This window comes from Cyrtonyx montezumae, unplaced genomic scaffold, assembly GCF_038088225.1.
Source record: "Cyrtonyx montezumae isolate F1298 unplaced genomic scaffold, pur_monq_1.0 scaffold_14, whole genome shotgun sequence".
Taxonomy (NCBI): Eukaryota; Metazoa; Chordata; class Aves; order Galliformes; family Odontophoridae; genus Cyrtonyx; species Cyrtonyx montezumae.
The window spans coordinates 8,688,419-8,703,385 of record NW_027071870.1 but is presented as its reverse complement, the minus strand read 5'-3'; the positions used below and the strand labels follow the sequence as shown (position 1 = coordinate 8,703,385).

The 14,967-nt window shown below is 37.9% G+C and overlaps 1 protein-coding gene across 1 annotated transcript in view; it reads right to left on the bottom strand.

Moving 5' to 3' along the window:
* Positions 1-14,967, bottom strand: part of GPR158 (G protein-coupled receptor 158) — a 179,188-nt gene that overhangs the window by 89,777 nt on the left and 74,444 nt on the right. Inside the window, exon 4 of the mRNA XM_065731410.1 lies at positions 11,517-11,734. Within this exon, the coding sequence (XP_065587482.1) occupies positions 11,517-11,734 (218 nt within the window). The remainder of the gene's footprint in view (positions 1-11,516; positions 11,735-14,967) is intronic.

Below are 14,967 nucleotides of genomic sequence, written 5' to 3'. Positions count from 1 at the left end.
GACATTACACTCTTCAAGGATACAATTCACATTAGTATTGATAGTTGCTTAACCAACAAGAGATCAGTGGAATATATAAAAATCTGATGGATTAAAACACTATGCTGCACTAGCAGGAGGTAAGGCTCAGTTTGCACATTCTCCTGATTCAGTTCAGAAATAGCTTTGGAATACATTAATTCTATTTCAGCTTTCCTATTCAACATGGCATTGCCTATTACAGAACATACTACCACACCTCACTAAAACAGTCTGTATAAATTGTAGCTCAATCATGGCAAAAACAGTTTATGGTAAATGTCAGGAGAAAAAACACCCTGATTGCAAGGTTCACAATTTAATATCTTAGAGGAAACAAGCTGAGAATGATGTAGTAAGAGAAGAGTTAAAATAAACTTAATAAAGAGAAAAAACCTCATTATTCACATGACTGAGAAGGCAAATGAACTGTAGATGAAGATCATTACGCTAACTTCAAATTAAAAAAAAAAACAAAACAACTCATGATTCTGAAGGTTTTAAATCTAACACCAGTTTATTTTATTCACTTTCCCTCTATGAGAACCAAATGTCTAAACTGCTCCAAACTTAGAGCCTATGACAGGAATTGAGAAATGCAGACCCCCAAGTGGTGACATTTTTCATCTCTTCAAAGTTTAATATAGTAAAAGATCTCTTATTAAAAAGCTGAGATCAGTGGTTATATGTTTTCCTGAAAATAAAAGCATACTTACCTTTGAAGGAAATGCTGCTGCATGTATACAGGCAGGTTAGAGATCCCTTTCAACCCAAGCCAGACTATGATTCTGTAATTCTATATAATTTCATTATTCTTCCTATCACTGTGTGTCAGAAAGACCCAGCCTCAAGTCAGCCTTAAGTTACTGTAGGCTCTGCACAAGAAGGTAAGAAAGACTGTTTTTCATCCACAACATTAGAGTTTAGCTAATGGACATCAGATGGGGAAGGACAGATGGGAAGAACAATGGAACAAGGCAATAGCACTTATTGTAATGAGCAGACCAGTACCCCTTACCAATCAGTGCTCCACCCATAGTCCCATACTTTGTAAGCCCCTAAATCTGAGCACATGACGTGGAGGGCAGTGGATGCTCTCATGATGCTCCTACCAGGCATGAGAAGTACAGGAGGAGTGTTTGAAAAATTTAGCAAGATGATGATGGAGGCTGGTTTCAACATTTATGCATCAAATAAAGGGCATGAGTAAAGAGGGAAAAGCTCATGGGGGATCTTGGAAACAAAGAACTAGCGTATGCTGCCCACAGAGTTATACAATGAGGACTGTGCAAAGCAGCAGGACAAGAACTTGCTTGTAGCATTATAACGAACAGATATAAGCAGGCCATGACTGCATTTGTCAAGGCCAGCTGAAAGGACACTGCAGTAGCTAAGGCACAAGATAACTATCTGAGGCAAGTAGCTGAGCTCTGTGGGCTGTCAGAAGACAAGGGGGTTGCTACAGTAAGGAAGAGGCAGATGGGACAACTTTGAAGGAACTGGAAGGAAATCAAGGTTGCTTTTCAGTTATCCTGATACTGACGAGAAGTCATCAGAGGAAAACAAGATTTTATTCCAAAGGGAAGCGTGACTGGGACAGGGAAAGCAGAAAGCAATCTGACTGTTCATAGCACAAAGTCCTAAAGAAAAGATGCTTCTTGTGATTTCTGAACATCCAGCTTTTATACAAAGTAGTGATGAACAGAATAAAGAACAGGCATATGTTTTAGTCTGAATGATCTATGGATATTACAGTTAAATATAGCCTCCAAACCTCTGCCCTATCGGCCAAAGGCATGGTTGCTCAGGGAATCCCTTACAAAATCTTCTTCCAGAGACAAAAACCTCATCAACTCTGTAATTGCCACTACTAAACTTTCAAGACCTGCAGGTTGAAAAGTCTTTCCACTACAATAAGGACTCAGAATAGTTCTCCTGAGTCTATATGTGGGTGGTTCTGAAAAAAAGAAGTCCTAGCTCAGACAGAAGTCTGCTTTTGAAAAGGAGATGTGCCAGAGTCTTTGTACATGTCACTGGGGACTTTGCTATTGCTACTGACTGAACAAGAAACGTTCACAGTAGCACATAACTCCAAGACAAACAGCAGGATAATAAACAATGTCACAGTTACTCTGCTGACACAATACGAAGTCCATGCCAAACAAATCTGTAAACATCTAATCACAAGTCCAAATGGAATTTCAGGGAAATTCAACCACCTTGAAGTTATTCCATCCAAGAATCAGCAGTAATAGCTTATCCTTGTGCTACAGTCCACCCAGACTAATCAGCTTCCCTGAGAGGGGCATCTATGCAAGAGTCATCAAGAACCAAAGACAGATGAACAAAAGACATAGCAATTTGCTCTGCTTTGTTTAATTTCTAGCTCCAACACTGCTTTGGAGACATAATCTTATGCTAGAATTTTTGTTGTTGCTGGGAAATACATTCCGAAATTCAAGGATTCAATTACAGTTATTTTACATTTACTTTAAAAGAGAAATCATTACATAATACAATTTAACTTACATTACCGCTCAAGGCTACCACAGCTTTGTCTCCCTTTGGTGACAGCTATGTTCCCAGCCAGCATCCTGCTTTGGAAGTACTCTCAGCAGCTTCACTGACTTGAATTCTGGATATCTATGCTGCAGAGCTTTGTGGAACATTGGTGAAACAGAAAGCAACAAGGATTCTCAGATGGCAAGGTTTTGAACAGCAAGACATTAAGTCTAAGAGGCTACAGGTCAGAGATCAGTCAGAAAATCAAAAGTGGAGCAAATGTGTCATACTTTACTGCCAATTCCTGCCATTTCAAAGGCACCATACTGCCCTATAATCCTTCCATGCTTTCTGGATGGCCCCTGAGATGCACTAATTCACCTTGTGGAGTCAAAAGCTGGCTTAATATAAAGATATCAAGATTGTAGGTTTTGGATCATTAGAGAATTTTTTAAAAACTAAAGAAGTATTTTTTAAGATCTACCTTGTTCATTAGAGTAGACCATGCCTGCAGCGACAGGACAAGGGGCAACAGGCAAAAACAGCAACACAGGAAGCTCCATACAAACACAAGAAATTATTTAATGTGAGGATAACAGAGCACTGGAACAGGCTGCCCACAGAGCTTGTGGAGTCTCCTCTGGAGATACTCAAAACACACCTTGACGCATTCCTGAACCGCCAGGACATGTTCCTACTGCTTTAGCAGGGGAGATTGGACTTCACAATCCCCAGAAGTCCCTTCCAACCCCTGCAATTCTATAATTTTGAGGTAAGCATTGCTCTTCTCATTACCTCTTCCTTAGGAGACCAAACTGAAAACAATCAATACTTTATATAAAAAGTATTTTTATTTTAGATCTTTATTTTCTTTACATCAGTCTGTCCTGAGACCTTCTATGCCTAAAGTGGAAATAGGTGTATTTTTATGTCCACAAGCATTTAATTCCCCTAAACCATGCATTAGAATGAAGATAGAAACAGATGTGAGACCTTTGGGCTTGTGAAGCAATGACACAACGCTTGACAAACACAGGGCAATAAGAGCAACTGCTGCAGCCATGCCTGCAAACATGCACTGTCTTCGGGAGCTCCAGCAGGCAGTACATCATTTCTGATTTTCAGCTGCTAACACAGGCTAACAGCCTGTGCACTCATCTTTTCAATGTGGCCTTCTGCAATTATTTATGTGAGAATTAAAAAAGGTACAGCATCTCTACAGGCATATCTTAACTATGCAGAAAAATAGGAAAGGACATTTTATGATTTCTGTTTTATGAAAAAAGGAAATGAGAATTCCACTAAGAGCCACAGCTATTTTGAAAATAATACTGTCAATGTCTTTAAAGCTGAATACCTCAAGACTACAATAAACTTCCCTGAGAAATCACAAGAAAGTAGGCTCTCACTCAAGGATGTGATAAAGAAAGGACGCATAAAACACTGCACAGAATCTGTATGTGCTGAGAACTGTCAGGTATGCCCACCAGCACAGTATGCAAAGGCAGCTGCTCTATCTGCATGTCTTTTCCCTCTATCAAGTTTCCACTTGAGCTGAAATGTCAGAAATTGGTGTCTAGGGAGAAAAAAGCAGAATGTGCACCAAAGATGAAAGGCATCCAGGCAAAAGCACATCAAGATGCCACTGTAGAGTTAAAAAAGAGGAAGGATTGGTTGATTTACATTAGAGAAAAAGGTATGTTTGCAAAGCCAGCATGCTTTAATATTTAAAGATGTATCACACATCAATAGCTTGTGATTATCTCACTCTGAATTACTGCATCCTATCATAATTGCAGTAAGGGGGAAAAGAAATTCTTGATTTCTCAGTATTAGGAAAGGGAATTAAAGCATTCATCTACATGTTCTCTTTCTATCTACATGGTATTTCATGCAGTGTTTAAAAGGGCTATCTTCACAGTTTTGAAATCATTTTCAGCAGAACATTGAAATGGATTTACACCAGAGGGAACAGGAAAGCAGTGGTAGAAAATCTAGTCCTCCTGAACTCCAGTCACTGGAAATCTGTATTCAACAAAGATTAAAAATGATATAATGGACAGTCAGTTGCTGTTATTTGCCACAGCTCCCTCAAGAAAGATAAAATTATTTAAGCTTGTTAACTATTAGCTGTGAGGTCTTGTTAACTACAAGTTTTCATATAATCAGTGCTCCATCCATGCTACACTTTTTTTTTTCTCCTCCCACTGAAGTACTTTTTATATTTATTTTTAGAGTGCTCAGAAATAGGAAACAAAAAAATAATACAATAAAAAGTGGTTTAATTATAGATTTCTACTATTTGGGAGTGGACATGGTCTTGAATGGAGTAGAGCTCTTCATTTCAATGTGATCTATAGCAGTCCTTTATCATTAATGCCACATGACAATATCATTCCAAACTGCTGATCAATTTAATCTTATTTTTAAGATTGGAAACTAACCTTCCCAAGTGTGCTGGTTGTGGCAATGTTAATATGTTGGATTTATATCCACAGATATGTTATGAATGTAGAAAGAACTGAACTAGAAAAGGTTTCCTCCCGAATGCCCAAGGTTTCCCTAACCACACAGAAACCAGCAGCGCAGTAGTGAATGGGAAGGACAGATTATGGTGGCTTTTCTTCAACGCATCTTTTCTGAGGCCTTTAGTACTGAGCTGAATGAGAGTTCACAGTGAAGACCCACGGCAAGCCAAGGCTGGCGTAACATTTTCAGCTCTCCTTCATGCCCAGGGCTGAAGCAGCAGTTAGCCTCTGCCACTCCAGGACTGAGGTCAGCCTCTCTGTTTTCTACTCTGGTAGAGGTTCTTACCAGTTTTAAAGGCAATGATGATTCCTCACGGCAGCTGTATTCTACCTGACAGCTTCGTGTTTGGATGGGCATGCCTCTATGCAAAGGTCAGTTATTTCTGGCTCTTATTTCTGATACTTCTGAAGACAGCATATGAACACTTCTTTCTATAGTCCAGTACTTTTGGAAGAACTTGTTTATGAGGCAGTTGGCTTCCTCTCTAAGGCTTTCGTAAATCTTTAGCCCTTGAAATCCTGTGCTAACCTTGAAATAGAAAAATTTCTTAAGCATTTTGTTTCTTCCTAGTGCTGTCTAGCTCTGCTGCCCTCACATTGCATTTAAACAATACTGCAGATAGTCACTCCTTTTTTGAACTCTCCATTTGTTCACGTAACACTACTCACATGGATGAATTTTCCTATTTTCTTGATAATTCTTCTTTTAAAATCATTGTTCAGCTTCTCAGTTTTGAGAATTTTTGTTTTAACATCAGCAATTTCTGCCCTTGTATACCCAGCTACTTTGTTAGGTTAACTTAATACATTTTGGACCTATTTTTAGTAGCAATATTTGCACTATCCAGTCAATAATAATGGGGTAACACATAATATCTGCTCATCTTGAGTAGATTTGTTTATTAGTTGTAAAGACAAATGTTTTGTACCTCCATACACAGCCACGCAGATCTGACTCCACACAGTTGAAATGTTCTGCAAGATCCCTTCAGACAGTCTATCAAAACCTTCAGAAAATCAAAGCAATAAGAGGAGCCTATTAGCTTATACACTCTTCTCCAATTGCTAGCACACTTCTATTCTAGCCAGAGCACTGAGAGCCTCAATTAAGCCTGTTCCTTGTTCTTCATCCACTGTCACTTTATGTCCTTTAGTATCATTCTGCAGAATCCTTGATGTGTCCCCAGCTGTGATATTCAGAAAGATCATACTTTTGGGGCACTCAGACAACAGTCCAACATTCCCACTGCTGAGGAAAAATCTCTTTCTCCCATGCTCCACTGCACAAATCCCTCGGTGTCATTAAGCTGGTGTTGTCAGCTGCCACCAGCATTTCTGGTGGGATTTGATCAGTCTTTATCTCCTGAGAGTTTTTCAGCCTCTTACAGCTTGTGTTAATGTCATCATCAGGCTTTTCAGCTTGCACTACTGTTTGCCACTGTGGTTGTCTCAAATAGTTAAAGATTTCTCTAAAGTGATCTGCATATTTGCTTTCCCTTCTGTATAGCTGTGAACATTATCCTCATTTCTGGCTTTGTTTGGCACATTTCTTCCATTTACTCCCTGCTGAAATGCTTTGTCTTTTCCCACTATAGCAGCAGCATCTGCTTTCTCTCATATTTTTCACGTATCTCTCTTTCACAACAATACGCTTTTCATTAGTGGTTTAGTTTCTGCTACTCCCTTTCTGCCTTCATTCATTTTTATTTTTATTTTTATTTTTTTACCACATTGGAATTCTCCCTCTTGGCTTTTCTCTTTCTGCAAAGGGACACATTTTCTACTTGTTCTTTTCTCCAGTTATGAGTCTTTCAGTTTAGTAACGTTGCTGCTGAGCTAATCTCAGTGCTGCTGAGTCACTTTCACCCGCATTCGACAAAGCCTCAAATGAATTCCTCAGTGCCAATCTGAGCTTTCTCCCAGTATCTTCCTGTAGTTCCATTTTGTACTGTTTGTCAGTGCTGGCTAACACATCAAGTCACTGATTTCATTTATAGGTTGGCAATGCAAGAGTTTGGTCAGTGCTGCCACCGATAGCTTGCCATAAGTATGGCTAGGACAAGTGCCTTAAGTTTTAATTTATCCCTTATCTACTTTCTTTTGCCATCTACTAAATGCAACTGTGAAAGTTTATAGCACAACTACAATGATTTCAAGATCAGATATGAAGGCTGACTTGATAATTCTTTGACAAAAGAATGGCTTTTTGATTCAGAGACCAGTGTCCCATCTCAGGGCATGGTTTGTACTGCATTACTAAATACAGAGAATAGCAGAGGGCCCTTCCTGGTGTCTCCTCCCATTTACAACAATAAGTAGATTTGCAGAACCAGATGTTTCACCAAACCCACCATGATTAAACAACCAACATCATTGCTGCTAAACTCTTTTTGGATTGATTTCTGCTTTGGAATCCATTATACTCCATGCCAATGGGTAACATAAGGCAGTTATAAATTGTGTAAAATGTCTACTTTGCTCTTTTTAACCACTTGAAAGATCTCTTGAACTCCCTGTAGCTATATCTTAGAAAGAACAGTGACTATATGCTTATGAGTCACCACCTTCCCACCTTATATGATTCTATACCACATCTGCTGCACTGTTTTTTCCTCTGTCCTCTCTCGTACCCACAAGAAGCACAGATCATCTAGCCCCTTGACAGCCTCATTTTTAAGAGTTTTAGTCGGTCATCCATAATAATAACCCACCCTCATAGAGCTATAAATACATCTGTAAGGAAATCACATTCTCATAAAAGTCTACATAAAACACTTATTCACAGACCTACTAGCTCTGTTCTTAACATTTCTATTAATTTCTCAGTGTGCAAGTTGGACTACTGATCTGCAGCTCTTGCCATCATTACTGGCAATCTCTATAAGCACAGATGTCACATTACCATTTCTCCTATACTGCTATTAGTGTATGCAGGGGCTTACTCCACAGTAAACATTTTAGCAGTTTTTTAGAGGAATTTTTTTCAAAGTGTAAGGAGAACTACCTGTGTGACCTATTGTAGGGTAGTAGATTTAGCAGGCAGGTTGGACTTGATGATGTCTCGAGGTCCCTTCCAAATCCTGCAATTCTGTGATTCTCTTCAGATAACCCTTAAGAAGACTCTGAAGTTCTTCCAACACTGGCTGACTTCTAGAAGCCAGTCATCATCAAGCTGATTTATAACACTCATCTTTGTCAAGATTCTCCAGTCATGGCACTACTCTGGTTGTAGATCACTATTTTTACACCCTCAGCCTCTAATAAAGACCATGACAGAAGGAAAACTGTATCTTCATATTCTGTCAATAATGCTTTGGAAGTAATTGTTGAAATCACCTTTGTCCTCAGTGCTGTGATCTTTGGGAATGGAGCAACTGATCTTTTACCAACAGCTGATCTTCTAGTAACTGTTCTAGACCTAGCATATATTCCATGCTCTGGATGAAACAAAGTTGATGAGAGACTCTTCCACAGCAGTTTCCACTATGAGTACCTTCCAGTCTTCATACCTGTAAGTGCTATGATCTGAATAGTTGAGGGCTTTCTTCTCTTTTCTAAAATACTTTTAATTTGCATTTGCTCTTCTGGATATGTTGACTCCTCCACTGCAGTCTGAGCAGTTCTTGCAGACATTTTCCACTCTATGAATTACAATGCTAGCTGCCAGGGATGGTTTTTCCCAAGCTGCTTTTTGCTGCTAAACTTAAATTTGGATTTTTGAAATGAATGTTTACCAAGTACTCCCATGAAGTACAAGCACTGAGTAGTATTATCTTTTGCACACTTTTACTGGAGTGGTAACCTGACTCTGTTTGGTTTCCCTTTTTAATGACCATATTTTACTGATCACCTGCTATAGAAAAATGCCACATATCTGCACCTAATTCATTGCAGCATTGGGTGGTTAATTTAGTATTTTTAAATTCTGATCACTCCCTTTCACAGTTTTAAAAATTTTGAAGATTATTTCCTAATATGATAGCACTGTAGAGTTCTTTCTGTTAAAATACTATATTAAAAAATAACTTTTTCAGACCATTTGAATATTATCATGCTACCTATCTGAATATTGTGAGAGATAATCCAATAAATGCTTTTCTATCACCCACCCTGCACATGAGCTGTTTAACTTAGAGTAAGTTCAATCTCATATAGATATTAATAACCTAATTATGGTTTGTTCCGCTAACAGTTGGAAATTCTCAAAATGCATATACTTCGAATAATTCAACAGCTGTTTTTTCACTTTCATAACTTTTATCCTTTGATGGAGAATACACTTACCACTGTTCACGCCAATTTCCTGTCATTATCAAATGCAACCAGCAGTTTTCTTATGTAAAAACTTATTGTTCCAAGTATATTTGCCCTTCATAATGCTACTCATTTCATCTTAATCACACAGTAATCTTTTCTTTTTAAAATCATGCTGTACCAATAAGATAAAGAACATAAAAGGAATCCAAGAGAAAAAAAAATAGATGACTGTCATGAAGAGCATTGGAACATCTATTTTTCAGTTTCTATTCCTTAAAAACATTGATCATGCAAGAAAGGACTGTTAATCATCATACTACTTTTTGTCTTATTTTTCTTTGTCTTTTTCTTGCGAGTTATCCATTTAGAGCAAAGTCAACTCTCTTCTAAGGTAGCAAAATAATAACTGAATCCATCTCTGTCCAACTGAATGAAATGCAACATCTCAATGTCATTACTTTTCTTTCTGGGGAAAAATAATGAATATTCTGTTTTAAGCCTGACTCACACGTTCAAATATCATGATAAATCCTTCAAGGTAACAGGTAATCTGGAAAAAAAAAGTAGGGTTATACTTTTGTATAACTATTGAAGTGTTCTTCAGAAGCAAGGAAAGGTGTGCATATGCTTCCTGGTTTATGTTGGTACAAAAGTTCAGAGATCCTGTCTGGTTCTTTACTCATAGCTTACTTTGGAGGAATTGTTGATTGCTACAAAAGTAAAAATGTACCTTTTTTAACTAGTGAGTTTTGTGAAAAAAAGAGGATTTCTGTACAGGCTTAGTAAGTATTTATTTTTTAAAAGTAATGAACATGCGCAGGAAAACATATCTAAATATTCATCCAACAGAGCAAGAGCATGTTGTCATGGTTTTATGATTTTTGGTACTGGTATTCCACATCATAACATCATTAATTTCATTCATAAATTACTTATCAAACAATATTTCATTGAGAAAAGAAATCAGGGCAAACTTACAAGAGCTGAACATGAAGTAATCTATTGTTTTCACTTTGCAGAACTAGAGAGAAAATTTTACTCACAAGAAACACTTCTTTTAACATGATGTCTATTTTAAACAGCCGATAAAAGCAAGGAACATTAACACGAGGACTGAAATGTCTTAGAATTGGAACAAAGTTCTTCTGCTAAGTTAATATTAGACAACTAAATAAATGCCTACAAAATACTTTTCATAATGAAAAGCTTTATAAATACAATTAAGTCAGTAACTTGAATCGTTTGATGCAATTTCATTAAATGCAAAGACAGACAGAATCAGAGAAAAAAAAAAGAAAAAAGAAAAAAAGAATGTTACTGTTCCTGTTCATCCTGTGATTTCCTGCCAGGATATTAAAGCCTTTCAGAATGAAACACACATTTGTAACACAGACAGAGTAGGATTAGGAAGACTGTGGGATCAAGTGTTCCAAAAACCAAAATGGAAATGCTTATCTACTTATGGAAAATGGATGAAGCTATTAATTTCAACAATACAGCATACTGTGTGCACACACCTCCGTCTTCCAAATGTAGGTAGTGAGTATGTGCCAGCTTCTATTCATTTCTTCTTAGTAAATTCAAAATTTCATAGAATATTCTGCATTTTCTGAGGCAACAGTGAAATTGCACGAATATATTTCGAGTGAGGTAAAAGCAGAAAGTTCATTGGACCAGTAGATACTACACAACATATCAACAATTTACAGACTCTCCTTAATAAAAAAAATAACTACAGAATCAAGTTTAAACTCTCTTGGAACTAGAATGATTTAGAGATCACGCAATGCAGCTAGTGACACAAATATATTGAAACTAGACATCCTTTTACCAGTGGTAAAACAGCTAGAGGCTTTCAGTATAGAGAGACTACAAATCCCATACACCTCCTTGGTACTTGCATAATTGGTCTGACTTTACAAGATGACTTCAAACACAATAGATTTCCTGATTTTTACTGACATCTATAAACTAAAGAAAACTTCGCTGGGAGACAACTTGCTCAGCATTTTTTCAAAAATTATATAAACAATTTAGGTTCCTTCAGGCTTGAGCAAAGCATTCCTGTTTGGAAATCTCATCTTCTGAAAAACAGTTGAAAACCTTACCTGAGAACTTGACTGTCCTCCAAATGAGAAGCTATACACCTAACATAAATGAGCCTGTACCACACAGTGAGCAGGAAGATTGAAGTAAAACAAGGCTGCTTACCTTTGCCTTGCGAAAATGGTAGACTACCAGCATGCTTATGAAGTCCAGCAGCATACAAAGTGTTTGGAATGAGATGATAGCAAGCCGTAAATACTTGTCCTCCTGTGCATAGCAGGGAGTATCATCTTTACAATTAGAACATCCTTCCCTGCAGGGCAGGCAGGTGTAGACTTCCTCGGACAAGTCCCCTCCAGAAAAACGATTATCTGTATCCTTTCCTGAAAATATAAAGTGGGGAAGGGGAGGCAATTTAATTGTACAGCATGAGCAGTTCATTTATATAGGAGCAAAACAGTTCTCTGCTTACTTCTCTCATTTCCCTATTCACTTTCATTAATGAAATAAAATAGTTTGCCAGGGCTGCTTTCATCATTTCACTTACTATGTCACATTCAGAAAACACTGATCAATTCAGACATGGGGAAACCGTGTTTATTAATTGCATTCCTATTGTATTTAATTTAGGTAGTATTTGCAAAGGAAATTCTTTGAAGGATACTTCTGAATGGGAGAAAATAACATTAAAGACTTAGGAACAAGGACACGATTTTACACACGCACATGAAGAACAGATCCATTAACTACCTAATGTTTACAGTACAAGCTCTGATCCTATTTGAGATTGTTTCTACACTTCATAAAGATGCTCTCTAGTGAAATAATTAGCTTCAAATTAGACAAAGCCCCTCTTAGTTTACATTTACTCAGCAAACTGTTGTAAAATTGCATTATTCTAAGCCCAGATCAAAACCAGCATATCTACACTATATAAATGTATAAATGTGTAGTTTTCCACAGTACACAGAAAGACACTAGAAAACCTCGAAATCCAACTGGCAATTTAATATCATGTGTGAAAATCAATTGTTCTTGATCTGACATCTGATCCATGAAAGCGCACCCACCAACAGAGCTTAAAGGAGCAATCCTGCTCTTCCTGATCCATAAAAACTTGCCTGTGACACCCTACATGACTGCTTACTCTGCAGGAAAGTGATAGAAGAAAAAGTTGAAGGAAAGCAGGGAAAAACAAAATAATATTAAATAAGAAAGCAAGCAGAATATGCTGAAAATTCTTAATATAAACAAGACAAGTTTTGGAGCTTCAGAGAATGTGGCTTAGAGAATGAGACAGAGAATGTGTCTGAATCCAAATAAATGGTGTGTTAAAAACCATGATTGTTCCTCTCAGTTCTCACAAGTCAAGAGAATTGTTCCAATATCTTTGATCAAAGTCTCCTTCTCCAGCAGTGAAGGTAGTAAATCTCACATTATCTAGTCTTAATTCAAGAGACAGAATATTTCAATGATGTTTCACATATGCATATTGGTGCATGAAACTCTCTTCAGACTTTTAACTTGAAATATTTGAATCTAAAGGTTATCTACAAGGGTAATTACTACTTTTCTTAAGTGAATGTATGAATGTGCAGGAACACACATCTTCTGGGAGGCAAAGCTTCAGAGAGGCACAAAGCAGCCATGCATCCCAGTCTGCTTGTTCAGTGAGCTGTTCCAGCAGCCCTCTGTGCTCCTTGCTTTTACAGAAAGGTGCTTCCTCTGGGGACCTTACTGCATTCTTCAAACACCTAAAAGGTGATTGCACCAAGAGCAGGGTTGGTCTCGTCTCACTGGTGTAAGGTGACAGGACAAAGGCAAATGGCCTCGAGTCGTGTCAGGGTATGTTTAGGTTGGATATAAGGGCAGACTTCCTTACAGAAAGGGTTGTTACTGGAACAGCCTCCCCAGGGAGGTGGTTGAGTCAGTATCCCTGAATATGCTTATAATCTGTTTGGATATGGTGCTCAGGGACATGATTTAGTGGTGGGTTGTTAGAGTTACGGTAGTATGGTTAGTTTACAGTTGGACTTGATGATCTTGAAGGTATTTTCCAACCTGAGCAATTCTATGATTCTCTAGCACATCCTGTGGGGAGAACAGGCTGGCATTTATTTCTTTTCTGGATTTCTCTTTGCACTGAGCAGGTTCCAACATTCAAAAAGCAAAAGCTGAGGGGAATCTCTGCAATACATTGGTAAAGTATTGTTAAAGAATGCAATTTTAGGTTGAATAAAGCACCACAGTTCTACTAAGGATATTCCAATGCAAAAGTGATTAACCTGCAAGGCAGAGAACTAAGTGCTTTGGAGGAGACTGCTACAAAAATGTTAAAATGTTAATTCAGAAATTAATCTATTCTACCTGTACTAATACTGCTTCCTCAAAGTGAGCCATTAGGAGAAAGTGCATAATTGTACTCAAGCAATTACAGGTTAATGCAACTGGTATAATTCTTCACATATCTTTTTTCTAAAATGATAAGATTGAGTCACAAACTCTACATGAATACGGCTTGAAAATCTTTTATGATCATAACTTTATGTGCTTTATTACTTAAAAGTTCAACCTTGAAAGCTGATCAAAAGAAACACTTGAAATACGGCAGTAACTCTGTGCCCTGTTAGTACCAAGGATCCTCATTAACCAATTCAGCAGAAAAGAGAGAGGTCTTAGACATTTTGGCACTGCCAGTTCTGGAACCCAAATTCAGCATTGGAGGGGAAACAGCTCTCCTACCTGACTGCCTCAGGGGTAAAAGAATGGTTCACATTTCAGGTCCTCCTCCATACACAGTTCTGGAGCCTGCAGCATGAAATGTGCAACCTCCTGGGGAGCAGCAAAACTGTACTCTTTAAGTCAGAAAAGCAGAATCTTTCCTACTGAGGACACTGTTTATGCAACATTGCATCTCAGTGTTCAGGCCTCCAGCTGAGTTTGCTGAGGAGGCAGATGAGCAATCTTTGAAGCCTGCCTGCAGAGCAAACGGCACAGCCTGTCAAACATCCCTGCAAAGCCATTTTGTACCACTGTCTTTCAGACTCAGCCCAAACACTCATCCAGACCAAAAGCAAACCTTGTTTAAGTCTTAAAACTCTATCACTTCAGGCAGAATGTGTTACTGCAATTAAACATATTTTGTTAAGATTCAGAATCCCAACATCATTGAGGAATGCTTCCATTTCAAGATACAACACACTGAATTCAATTTTTCAATTCATGGAAGTACTAAAGTAATCAATTTTCCTATCTGCTTACCTATTTACCCCTTATCATGAGACCTGCAAATCCTTCCTGCCTCTTTATTCTCATCTTCCAGGAATATTTTCTAGATCATTGACATTTCTACTCAGTTTCATCTCTCTTATCAGACCTCACCAACCTAATTCCACACAGAGATCTTCAGGTCAGACAGTTTCTGTCAAAGCTACTTGTAGTGTTCTTGTCTAGAATCCCTGTATTAGGATCAGTTTGAACCTCCAAATACACAGTTCAGCCATTTTAACCATTTTTCTTTTTACAGAATGCAATCTGATGACAGGGCTAAGTTCCCTTGAACCAGATTTTTTTTCTTCCATTACTTCACAGTTACTTCCACTAGCAGTCTTACTGC